The 13,956-nt window shown below is 42.5% G+C and overlaps 1 protein-coding gene across 6 annotated transcripts in view; it reads left to right on the forward strand.

Annotated features, from left to right (window-relative positions):
• The window catches only part of LOC134338347 (oxysterol-binding protein 2-like), a 362,830-nt gene that overhangs the window by 311,759 nt on the left and 37,115 nt on the right, over positions 1-13,956 (forward strand). For all 6 annotated transcript variants that reach the window (XM_063034118.1, XM_063034119.1, XM_063034123.1 and 3 more), the window contains one exon: positions 3,147-3,314. In XM_063034118.1, coding sequence (XP_062890188.1) covers positions 3,147-3,314 — 168 coding nt within the window. The remainder of the gene's footprint in view (positions 1-3,146; positions 3,315-13,956) is intronic.

Genomic DNA, 13,956 nt, shown 5'->3' on the forward strand with positions numbered 1-13,956 from the left:
GAGGATAGCCAAGAGTCCATGAAACAAAAAACACAACTGGTCCTAATGTCCCTCTGGTACAGCAATCTAGCTCTGAGATCTTTGATTTTATTTACCACAGTCTTTATGTTTGCCTTGGTTGGTGTTGGGAGTCGAAAGCCAGGCTTCTTTAGACAACCTTAAACCAGAACAGCAACTTCCGGGGCACCATCAAGAAGGCAGCTCGTGCGAGCGGCTCAAGTATTCCCGTTTTGTTCTACAGCTGAAACCCATAGCTATATCAATGGATGGTACAGTTAGTAACATCATTTTACAGCCATTGCTGCAGAAAGTTGCTGAAACTTGAAGGGACTCTGATCATCTGAGTTTATCATTTGGCATGTTTAAAAACACTTTCAAAGTAATAGGTCAGGTCTTGCTGCATCCACTTCACTGTGTCCTTCCTTGGGCCTGATGCAGTTTCTGAGTGTCCCAGGGAACAGTCTGAGCTGGTCCCTTGGCCCATCAAGTCTGTGCCAACCTTCAAACACCCATCTTCACTTCCCCCATTTCACTCTCTCCACGTTCCCATCATCTCCTCCACATTCTACCACCCAGCCACACATGAGGCGCAGTTTACAGTGTCCATTTAAACTCAGATTCAGATTTATTTATCACATGTACAGTATATCAAAACATACAGTGAAATGTGTTATTTGCATTAACAACCAACACAGCCTAGGGGGTGCTCGGGGCAGCCTGCAAGTGTAGCCACGTATTCTGGTGCAAGCAGAGCGTGTCCACTGTGCTCGGGAAAATAACACAATGCAAAAATCAGAACGCATCAAACAACAAGCAGCAACAGCAAAACAAACCACATTCTCCCCTCCCACTCACACACATAGTCCTAATCACCCACATGTCTCCGAGGACGTTGAAGGAAATTGGAGCACTCGGGGAAAAAATGCATGTGGCTCTAATTTTACCAGTTATCAGTGTGTGACGGAAAGCATTTGGTAAACACACTACTTATGCACACACATTCACTCAAACACAAACATTGCCTTGTCATTGTGGTGAGTGTACGCACTTCAGTGACTTTCCTGGTACGTTCTCATAGTTGACCCACTGATTCCGCCCCACAATGCTACATGCAGTCAGAGTCAGACACCAAAGTTTAGTTTAATTCTAAACCAAGCTGATGCGCTCGGGTTGGCTTTATGTCGGCTTTCCCTCTATACACAGCGGAATATTCAATTTCTTTCATAGTGGGGATGTGTAAATGTTGTTTGTGTGCTGTATTTGAGATAGATATTCCTGTTTATTTTGTAATATGATTGTAACTACATTGTGGAGTGCATGATTTTCTAATTCATTAAGTGAACTTGGTTGGTAATTAAAGATGGTATGTCCTACTGTCTACAAAAAGGAGCTCTTTGCCCTCAGTAAGGCAGAGATAGGGGCTGCGAGTTCACACTGAACAAGAATAAGTATGGAGCTATTGTTGCATTTACTTGTAGACATCATTTTGTACATATTGTTGCTTTTCTTTTCACTATTTTTTGTAAGTTTGATGTTTGACGCACCTGACAACACCCTTGCACTAAAATGCTAAGCGACTCCAGCCATTTTTTCTTTGGTCATAACCCATGTATCTAACACAGTGCCAGCCCAAATTGTGACCAGGTCTTGCTGCACATGGGCAAGGATTGGTTCTTTGTCTGAGAACTTGTAAGTTCTAGTATTGAACATGAATTGGAAAAAAAAACATTTGAATACTTTTTAAACATGCAAGTTATTAAAATAAAAATGAAAAGCCCAGCAAACACAACTTAAACATTAATATTAATTAAAATGTTTAAGCAAAAAAGACTGCTTTCTTGTTATACCTGTCTTCGAAATAAAATGGGGCCACATCAGATCACTGAGACTGAGGGACCAGCTATGGAATATGATTGCCCTTCAGCTCAGCACATAACACAGCACCATTGGACAACGGTGAATGTTGGAGCGGGGAAAAGAGGTCAGTCACAGCTGCATGAGACCTCCAGTGTATTCCATGTCTTTATACTGCAGGGAGCAGGAGACCTGAGCACATGTATACAGCGAGCTACCACTTATGTACAGAACTGGGAGCTAGCTGTCAGCACCATCCAGTCCAATATTATATCCTCCTATGTACTAATGCTACTTTCTGTGTGTTTACGTGCTGATGGATTCAGTTTTTGAAGAGTGTCTGTTATTCCAAGATGATCTGGTGCAGCTGCATTTGTTGTTCCTCTTAAATCTGAAACGGTAGAAACTTAGAGTTGTCACCAGGATACAGGAGCCTGTTGATCAGAAAGTCCCTGAAAAGAATGACTGAGCAGCTCTTTGCAATATCAGCCTTATCATAACAGGTTCATCAGTAACAAAATCTTCCTTTCTATAAGACTGACAGGACCACAGGCAGTAACTATAAGACCATGAGTCACAGGAGCAGAATTAGGCCATTCAGCCCAGCGAGTCTGCTCTGCCATTCCATCACTGCTGATTTATTTTCCCTCTCAATCCCATTCTCCTGCAATCTCCCCATAACCTTTGACACTCTCTCTGATCGAGAGCCTATCAAGCTCCACTTTAGCTACCAACAGACAGCTCACTGTTTTACCTCCCCAGTGTATGAAATTGAACAGTGTGACATAACTAAATTAATATGCTGATTACAGCTGTCTCAGGGAGTGCGTGCAGTGTTATGCCTTGTTCATGCTGTGACTGCTCTTCTGATACTGTTGTCAACACAGTACTGATTCAACACTACTAAACTCATTGATGAATAACTGTGTTCTAAACTACTTTTGCCTGGTTGTTTTGTTTTCAAATTGTGATTGCTCAACATTATTATTGATTAGCCCATTAGTTTTCAAACTATTCCAGATGATGTCAGCTTACATTATGTAATAACTTGAAATATAATTATTAATCTTGTCTGATGCTGAGCACACTCACAAACACTTTTCGGTGCCTTTTAATCAAAGGATAAGTTTGTGTCTCCACATCACTTATCTAGGACAAGATCTGCATTAACAGAGTTGCTTCTGGTTAAATAGCATTTCATAGAAGAATTGTCCTTTATTCATCTTTTTTATGGAAATAGCAATGCTTCTTGGTTGTTGCTGTTGTTGCTCACCTTGTTGTCCTTCCTGCAGGCATTTGACTGTGGGCACCAGGCTTCTTTCAGTGTGTCAGCAAGTAGAGCGGTAAAGCCAAGCAGAAAGAGGCGAACCCAAATCCCAGAAAAGCCTAATTATAGCCTTAACCTTTGGAGCATCATGAAAAACTGCATTGGGAAGGAGCTGTCCAAAATCCCTATGCCTGTAAGTAAACTACAATATTACTATGTCCTTTTGACTGTATGTAACTTCAGATCTACTGTCTGTGTGATTGCCTGTGAACTGGTGGTGGGGCAGAGCACCACTGGGCTGGTACAAGTTCCCAAAGTTTATTAAATGAAGTAGCCTCAGTAAGTATATTTTATCGCTACCTTGGTGTGTGGATGGAAAATGAGAACGGGTTAGACTCAGTCAGTGAAATAAATGTATGGTATCAGAACCAAGTAAATTTATTATCAAAGTACATATGTGTCACCATATACAACCATGAGATTCATTTTCTTGCAGGCATACTCAGTCTATATCTATAGAATAATCACCATATCAGAGTCAATAAAAGGCTGCCTAACTAACGCATTCAACCAGAGTGCAGAAGACAACAAACTGTGCAAATACAAAAAGAAGAAACAATAATAATAAATAAATAAGCAATAAATATCAAGAACCTGTGATGAAGAGTCCTTGAAATTGAGTGTATTGGTTGTGGGAACATTTTGATAATGGGGCAAGTGAAGTTGAGTGAAGTTACCTCTTTGATTCAAGAGCTTGATGGTTGAGGTGTAGTAAATGTTCTGGAACCTGATGGTGTGAGTCCTAAGGCTCCTGTACTTTCTTCCTGATGGCAGCAGCTAGAAGAGAGCATGTCCTGTGTGGTGGGAGTCCCTGGTGATGAATGCTGCTTTCCTGTGATAGTATCTCATGTAGATGTGCTCAATGGTTGAGAGGCCATTACCCGTGATGGACTGGATCGTATCCACTCCTTTTTGTAAGATTTTCCATTCTAGGGCATTGATGCTTTTGTGCCAGGCTGTGATGCAGCCAGTCAATATGCTATCCACCACACATCTATAGAAGATTGTCAAAGTTTTAGATGTTATATCGAATCTCTGCAAACTCCTAAGGAAGCATAGATGCTGCCACATTTTCTTAGTAATTGCACTCCCATGCTGGGCCCAGGACAGGTCTTTCAGAATAATAACACTGAGGAATTTAAAGTTACTGACCCTCACACCTCTGATCCTCTGAGGAGGACTGGCTCGTAGACCTCTGGTTTCCTTCTGAAGTTTATAATTATCTTCTTGGTCTTGCTGACATTGTAAGAAGTTGTTGTTATGGCACCACTCAGCCAGATTTTCAATCTCCCTCCCAAAAGCTGGTTCATCGCCACCTTTGATTTGACCTATGACAGTGGTGACATCAGCAAAACTTGAAGATGGTGTTGGAGCTGTGCTTAGCCACACAGTCATAAGTGTAAAGTGAGCAGGGCAGGGGCTGAGCACACAGCCTCGTGGTGCTCCTGTGCTGATGGAGATCGTGGAGGAGGTGTTGTCAGTCTGAACTGACTGGGGTCTGCAATTGATGAAGTCTAGGATCCAATTGCACAAGGAGGGATTGAGGCCAAGATCTTGGAGCTTATTGATTAGTTTTGAGGGGATGATGATATTAAATGCCGAACTGTAGTCAATGAAGAGCATTTCATCTCATCTTTGCTGATGAGATGTCCCAGATTTGAGTGAAGAGCCAGTGAGATGGCATCTGCTGTGAACCTGTTGCTCTGATAGGCAAACTGAAGTGGATGTAAGTCACTTCTCAGGCAGGAGTTGATGCTTCATCACCAACCTCTCAAAGCACTTCATGACTGAGGATGTAAGTGCTACAGGGAGATTTTGAGGCAGGTCATTACACTCTTCTTCGGCACCGATATAATTGAAGCCTGCTTGAAGCAGGTGGCTACCTCATACTGCCGAAGTGAGAGCTTGAAGATCTCAGTGAATACCCCTAGGTCTTTAGTACTTGACCAGGTAACCCATCTGGGCCGGGTGCTTTTTGGGGGTTCACCCCCCCAAAGGCTGCTGGCACGTTGGCTTCAGAGGCTGAAATCACAGAAACATTGGGGGATGTGGGAGTTTGTGATGTTTCCATGCTTTGACAATCAAAGCAAGCATAGAAGACATTGTGCTCATCTGGAAGTGAAGCCCTGTTGTTGCCTATGTTGTTTGATTTAACTTTATAAGAGGTGATCGTATTCAAGCCCTACCATAACTGCCAAACATCCTTCATTGATATAATAGAATTAATGAAAATCTGTACATAAACAAAAACAGAGAAACAGCCAATAAATAAATTAAAAAATGAATAATACTGAGAACATGAGTTGTAGAGTCCTGGAAAGAGAGTCTGTGGATTGTAGAATCAGTTCAGAGCTGAAGTGAGTGAAGTTATCCACACTGGTTCAGGAGACTGATGGTTGTAAAGTAATAACTATTCTGAAAACAGGTGGTTTGAGACCTAATCCTGTACCATCTTTCTGATGACTGCAGCAAGAAGAGAGCATGGCCTGGATGGTCGGAGTCTTCGTTGGTGGACGCTACTTTCTTGTGGCTGCAGCCTTGTAGTTGTACTCAGTGGGTGGGGAGGGCTTTGCCTGTGATGGACTGGGCTGCATCCCCCTTTTTCTGAAGACTTTTCCATTCCTGGGCATTGGTGCTTCCATATGAGGCTGTGATATAACCAGTCGGGATGCTCTCCACTGTGTATCCATAGAGGTTTGTCAAAGTTTTAGATGACACGCCAAATCTATGCAAACTTCTAAGAAAGTAGAGGCGGTGTCATATCTCCTTTGTGATGGCATTATGTGCTGGTCCCAGGACAGATACGATGACACCAAGGAATTTAAAGTTGGCCACCCAGCCTTCTGAACTTGTTTGGCCATTCAATAAGAACATAGCTGAGCTAACTCTACCCACTTCACATGTAACCTTTCACCACCCATGCACCATGTTTATGAAGAATTGGTCCTACCTCTGTTTAAGGGCCATGAGGAAGATAGTTCGAAAAACTCACAGCTGCTGAGAGGAACAGTTTTGCCTCCTCACTGAAGTAGATGAGTCTTTACTTTCAACATAAGAACATAGAACATAGAATAGTACAGCACAGTACAGGCCCTTCAGCCCACATTGTTGTGCTAACCCTCAAACCCTGCCTCCTGTATAACCGCCCACCTTAAATTCCTCCATATACCTGTTCAGTAGTCTCTTAACTTTCACTAGTGTACCTGCCTGCACCACTGACTCAGGCAGTGTATTCCACGCACCAACCACTCTCTGAGTAAAAAGCCTTCCTCTAATATCCCCCTTGAACTTCCCACCCCTTACCTTAAAGCCATGTCCTCTTGTATTGAGCAGTGGTGCCCTGGGGAAGAGGCGCTGGCTATCCACTCTAAGATCCCTAGTTCTAGATTCTCTTACAAGTAGAAACATTCACCCTTTTTAACTCCTCTTGGGATTTTGTGTTTCAATCAAGTTGTCTCACACTGCTAAACCTCAGTGAACCCAACCCTAGCTTATTTATCCTTTATTCATAGGACAAATTGCCCAAACCTAGTACTAGACTAGTAAATGTTCTTAGAACTATTTTAAATGCATTTGCATCTTTCTTTATCTATGGAGACCAATATTGTGCACTGCACTTCAGCTGTTGTCTCACTGTTGGCCTATATAACGAACATGTAAGCTCCCTGTATTTGTGTCCAGATCTCCACACACTATATTTGCAATATTATTTCATCCTGTGTACGAGGACTGGGTGCTGAGGCAAAGTAGGCAGCTGCATCCTTCATCTGTTTAAGTCCATGATTCTTCTTCCATAGGAGAGAAAACTGCAAAAGAAACTCATTTACCTTAATGAAAACTGTTTACCACTTTCCTGATGCTTTTCTTTCCTAAATTGACCCCATGTTGATTATGACTCACTGCCCTCTGGCTAAAGAAATTCTTCCTCATCCCTATACTGAAGAGATATCGTTGTATTCTGAGGCTGTGCCCTCAAGGTCCTAAACACCCCCACTATTGGAAATGTCCTCTCCATGTTGACTCAATATTTGGTATGTTTCAATAAGATCCCTCACCTCCCCCCTCCCCCCCCCCCACATTCTTCTCATCTCCAGCAGGTACAGGCCCTCAGGCCTTTGATTGAAATATTTGAAGCCAGTTTAACCTTTGCAGTGGGGTAAGTTCTAAAAATAATAATCGAATAGAATTGGCAGTCACTTGGATACGTATGAATCGATTCAGTCCATCGATGGTTCCTGTAACTGCAGCTATTTTGATTTTCATTTTGTATTCATACCTTTGGAAGGTTGTGAAAATGCAGAAGAGATTGACCATAATGATTCCAGGAATGAGGAACTTTAGTTATTAATATTGACTGAAGAAGCTGCGATTCTCTTTGGACCAGAGCAGATTGCCAGGAGATCTGACAGAGATATTTAAAACCAATAAAGGTTTGAACATAGTTGATAGAGAGAAGCTGTTCCAATTGTTTACAGGGTTGAGAAGTACAACACAGGATGAAGGTGATTGGCAAATACCCAGGAGGAGCTTTTTTTTTGTAGTGTGGTTAGGGACTGGATTACCCAACAAGGGGTAGTGATGGAGGAAGATTCTAGTGAAGCATTCAGAAGTCAGCTCTTAAGGGATACATTTGGAGGGCAATGGAAAGATGTCTGGGAATGGGATTAACTGAGTAGCTCACTGAAAATGTAGGAGTAACTCAACAGGTCAGGCAGCACCTCTTGAGGGGAATTGGCAATTGATGTTTCAGGCCAAGACACTTCATCAGTCCTGAGGAAGTGTGTTGGCCCAAAATGTCGGCTGTTTCTTCCCCTCCAAAAAATACTGCCTTACTTGCTGAGTTCCTCCAGCATTTTATGCATGTTGCTCAAGATTTCCAGCATCTACAGAATCTCTTGTGTTTATGAATGGAATTACCTAGATTGCCTGTACATAAAACCAGTATAAGCTTGATGGGATGAATTATCTCCTGTGCTTTAAAAATGCTGTGACTCTCTTTACCACTTCTGTTCTACTGTCATTGGGAATGGGGATAATAATGGAGCCATCTCCTCATATTAATTGCTTAAAGGGTTATCGCAAGCAGATGTGTGAGGCCACATGCCTTTGGACTGAGTTGCTGGTTGTTGGCTTTGACCACATTATGTTACCTTAGCTGTTTAACAGGTAGGTCATCTTGTGTTGGATTACAATCCTCCCCAGGTCTGCTCACCCAGTGCTTTTCCTCACTTATCTATCTTCACTCTTAAATGAACCACAGTTGCTCTCCTGATTGGGTATGGATAGTACAGAGTTTGAGATTGTGGTGGAATATAATAAATCTGCCAAAGATCTCCAACAGAATGTCACAATGTTTTCTTCTGATTTTATCTCACTGACTCTGCCGCACAACATGGTGGACACTATTCTCATTGTGAACATGGGAATTCGGTTCCACAAAGGCCATGTTGTGGCCCACTTCATGTCCTACTTTATCACCCCTTTGTCATGAGGAACAGTTTTTCCCCAATGACTTTAACTATCTTTCATGATTTTAAATACCTCTATTAGATCCCCAGCAATGTCCTCTTACCAAGAAGAACAATCCTAGCTTCTCCAGTCTAAAGTCCCTCGTCCCTGGAATCATTATAGTGAACTTCTTCTGCATCATATAACCATATAACAATTACAGCACGGAAACAGGCCATCTCGGCCCTTCTAGTCCGTGCCGAACTCTTACTCTCACCTAGTCCCACCGACCTGCACTCAGCCCGTAACCCTCCATTTCTTTCCTGTCCATATAGCTGTCCAACTTAACTTTAAACGACAACATCGAACCTGCCTCAACCACTTCTGCTGGAAGCTCATTCCACACAGCTACCACTCTCTGAGTAAAGAAGTTACCCCTCATGTTACCCCTAAACTTTTGCCCTTTAACTCTCAACCATGTCCTCTTGTTTGAATCTCCCCCACTCTCGATGGAAAAAGCCTATCCATGTTAATTCTATCAATCCCCCTCATAATTTTAAATACCTCTATCAAGTCCCTCCTCAACCTATGTTCCAAAGAATAAAGACCCAACTTGTTCAACCTTTCTCTGTAACTTAGGGGATGAAACCCAGCTAACATTCTAGTAAATCTTCTCTGTACTCTCTCTAATTTGTTGACATCTTTCCTATAATTCAGTGACCAAAACTGTACACAATCTTCTCTCACACCTTCACATCTTTCCAAAGGAAAAGGACGCAACTACTGCAAGATAATGTGCAGCTCTATAAAACTCTAGTTAAACCTCACTTGGAATATTGTGTTCAGTTCTGGTTGCCACATTGTGGGAAGGATGTGGAAGTTTTTGAGAGGGTGCAGAGGAGATTTACCAAGATGCTGCTCGGATTAGAGAGCATGTCTTGTGAAGACAGGTTGAGCGAGCGAGGGCTTTTTTCTGGAACAAAGGGGGATGAGAGGAACCTTGTTAGAGGTGTACAAGATGGTAAGAAGCATAGATTGAGTGGATAGCCAAAGTCTTTTTCCCAGGGTGGAAATGGCTAATGTCTAATATGAAGGTGCATAATTTTAATGTGATTGGAGGAAAGTATAGGGGGCATGTCAGAGTAAGTTTTTTTACATAGATTGGTGGGTGCATGGAACGTCCGGCCAAGGGTGGTGATTGGGGCAGATACATTAGGGACATTTAAGAACCTCTTAGGTAGGCACATGGATGATAAAAAAAATGGAGGCTATGGAGGAGGGAAGAGTGAGATTAATATTAGATTAGGTTAAAGGGCCTGTACTGTGCCGTTGTGTTCTATGTTTTAAAATAAAAATAAAAATAAACTAGATGCTGAGCATGATACTCCAGCTGTGGCCACATCTGTGTTTTATAAAGAGTTGTCATTTCTTCTACACCATAGCCCTGTTTATAAAGTCCAGGATCCCATGTGCCTTTATTAAACCTTTCCTCAAACTGCCCTGTACTGTATTGTCATGGCCAGATGCATCTGCAAGGGAAAGGCACAAGATGAAGGACAATTTATTTCTAACCCTGATGATCATTCTGGCCTCAATAATTATTGTACAATAGGTTACAAAATTTACAAAATTATGAAAGGCATAGATAGGGTGGATAGACTTATTCCCAGATATCAAATGAGGGCCTGGATTTAAGTGCCGGTGAAAATTTGAAGGTGATTTAAAAGGCAAATTTTTTTTTACACAGAACGATGGGTATTTAGGAGCACCCAAGAGAAGAGGTGGAAGCAAATATGCCCTCTGTTACAAACACAAATGCAAGAGGAACTCAGCAGGTCAGGCAGCATCTATGGAAAGGAATAAGCAGTTGACATTTCAGGCCGAGACCCTTCATCAGGATTGGAAAGGAAGGGGGAAGGAGGCCGAATAAGAAGGGTGGGGAAAGGGGAAGGAGTACATACTGGAAGGTGATAAGTGAAGCCAGCTGAGGGGAGAGGGGGTCCTCTCCTATCAGATTTCTTCTTCAGTCCTTTAGCTTTTCCATCTTTTACCTCCCAGCTTCTCACTTCATTCCCCCTTCCCCCACTGACCCACCTTCCCCCTCATCTGGCATCATCTACCAGCTTGTACTCCTTCCCCTCCCCTAGTTGCCTTATTCTGGCTCCTTCCCTCTTCCTTTCCGGCCCTGATGGAAATCTTGGACTGAAACGTTGACTGTTTATTCCCCTCTATAGATGCTGCCTGACCTGCTGAGTTCCTCTAGCATTGTGTGTGTGTGTGTTGCTCTGGATTACCTGCATCTGCAGAAGCTCTTGTGTTTATGCCCTCTCTTCTGTAAATCATTCAGTTTGCATTGTCTCCCTTCATTCCTGCCACCATAATGCATCACTTCATACCTCCCTGAATTAAATGTCCTCTGGCACATTACCTCCCATGAGGGTGTTAATCCATCGCAGTTTTCTGTCTTGACTCTCTGGAATAATCCACAGATTCCCGAGTTGTAACAACCTCCCTAGCTCCTGAACCGTCAGCTGGAAGAAGTCGATCTCTCCACACGCTGTATGCCACACTTCTGGCTCACCCTCTTTCCCTTGCTGTCTGATCTGTCTGCCTGACTGTCGCTTTTTCTCTCTGCCATTCAAGCTCTATATCTCCCCTTTCTTTCTGTCTCTTGTCTCACGTTCTCTTTCTCCTCGTCTCTCTCTATCATTGCCTATTTCCTCCCTCATCTTTAACTCTCCCTTCTCTCCTCTCTCTCACTTTTTATCTCCTTGTTTCCCTCTTCTCGCTTCCCTCCCTCCCCCCCACTTCTCTCATTATCTGTGTCTGGTGGTCTCTGACCCCTTTAACACTGGCTTTTCCCTCCTTGTCTCTATCTGCTTCTCTCTGTATTTGTCTCTCCCGATGTCTCTCTCACTCTCGTCACCCTTGCCTTTCACTCTTCTCTCTGCACCTCTCTCTCCTTCACTTTCTCTACATCTCCCTCTGTCAAATTCGCAAAACAGTTCATCTGCAAGTGTTACGTGAATTGAGTACTTAATGATGGCCCTCCATTAATAGCACAGAATGTGCAGTGACAGTGGTCATATTTATTTATGGGAATGTATGTGTTGCAGCACTTCCAGTGGAGGTGCAAGTGAAAAAATATTGGAAACTGATGCGAAGTTGAGCAGCTATTTATAGTATGTGCGAAGAGCCGGAATAATTAATGAACAATGAAGATATTGGCCAACTGGAAAGAGAAAGCTTTAACTGTGAGGTTTGCCTTTAAAAATGCAGATCTGCTTAAAATTGCACTAACATAGAAGGTGGGACTGAATTGGGGGATTGCTGGGTGGTGTGGTGGTGTGGCTCAAAGGCCCGGAAGGGTCTATTCCGTGCCGTATCTCAATAAGTAAAAGTAAATTTTTAAAAACAACAAGTTTCACGACATATGTCAGTGATAATAACCCTGAATCTCATTCTGATGTTCTTTCCCACTCCAATAAAGGGAAAAAGCTGGTCTATCAGTAGACAACCCAACAATGACTTTCAGAGGAAATGTCATTTTTAAAGAACATTAGTGGGCTTTCTTCCTTTGGTAAATTTATATAGATGCACAATGGAGAGCATCATGGCCTGGTATAGTGGCAGCAATGCCCAGGAACAGAAAGATCTACAAAAAGTGGTGGATCACAGGCAAAGCCCATCCCACCATTGAGCACATTTACAAGGAAGGCTGCCAGAAGAAAGCAGCATTCATCATTGTGGACCCCCGCCATCCAGACCATGCTCTTTTCTCACTATTACCACTGGGCAGGAGGTGCTGGAGCTTTAAGTTCCACACTACCAGATTCAGCAACAGTCAGGCTCCTGAAGCAGAAAGGGTAATTTCACTCATTTTAACTCTGAGTGGGTTCCACAACCTATAGACTCATTCTCGGTGTTTATTATTTATTATTATTTGCACAATTGGTCTCCTTTTGCACATTGGATGTTTGTCAGTCTTCGTTATGTAGTTTTTCACAAGTTCGATTGTATTCCTTTATTTCCCTGTAAATGGCTGCAAGAAAATAAATCTCCGGGTAGTACATCGTGGCAGATACATACTTTGATAATAAATTTACTTTGAACTTTATTTTGAATATTGAACCTTTTCATTAAGTCCTTCTTTGGAGATTCAGGATCACATTATTAATTAGCTGTGTATTGCCAGAAACATCAATCATGGCTGTTGCTTAATCTGCATAATCTGCAGCTTAATGTGAAAAAGACTAAGGAGCTGGTGGTAGACCTGAGGAGAGCTAAGGTACCGGTGACCCCTGTTTTCATCCAGGGGGTCAGTGTGGACATGGTGGAGGATTACAAATACCTGGGGATACGAATTGACAATAAACTGAACTGTTAAATAAACTGAACTGGTCAAAGAACACTGAGGCTTTCTACAACAAGGGTCAGAGCCGTCTCTATTTCCTGAGGAGACTGAGGTCCTTTAACATCTGCCGGACGATGCTGAGGATGTTCTACGAGTCTGTGGTGGCCAGTGCGATCATGTTTGCTGTTGTGTGCTGGGGCAGCAGGCTGAGGATAGCAGACACCAACAGAATCAACAAACTCATTCGTAAGGCCAGTGATGTTGTGGGGATGGAACTGGACTCTCTGACTGTGGTGTCTGAAAAGAGGATGCTGTTCAAGTTGCATGTCATCTTGGACAATGTCTCCCATCCACTACATAATATATTGGTTGGGCACAGGAGTACATTCAGCCAGAGACTCATTCCACCGAGATACAACACAGAGCGTCATAGGAAGTCATTTCTGCCTGTGGCCATCAAACTTTACAACTCCTCCCTTGGAGGGTCAGACACCCTGAGCCAATAGGCTGGTCCTGGCATAATTTACATATTACTATTTAATTATTTATGGTGCAACTGTAATGAAAACCAATTTCCCCCGGAATCAATAAAGTATGACTATGACTATGATTATGTAGTGACTGGCAGCACAGCATGCAAAAGTGTATCACAATCACCAAAGCAGATGATTGAAATTTGCCTTATGTACTAGGAATTGTCAACTTGTTTGATTTTATGTCTCAGTCGTACACTGAATATCAAAATGCCATATGCAATTGAATTTCCTTTAATTCCATGATTCTTCCAGAAAAGAACCTGTGTGCTTTGTCAATTCAATAGGTTCTTTTTAACTGTATTCTCATCTCCTTTTATTGCTGATCCCATTTAGTCCCCTACTTCCAAGGAATAAATGTATTCCAAATCCCTCTTTCCAAAATAATTCAACTCACACTCAACCAAGTTGAATTTGTTTGTTGATTTATCTGTCAAGTC

Source organism: Mobula hypostoma, chromosome 27, assembly GCF_963921235.1.
Source record: "Mobula hypostoma chromosome 27, sMobHyp1.1, whole genome shotgun sequence".
Classification (NCBI taxonomy): Eukaryota; Metazoa; Chordata; class Chondrichthyes; order Myliobatiformes; family Myliobatidae; genus Mobula; species Mobula hypostoma.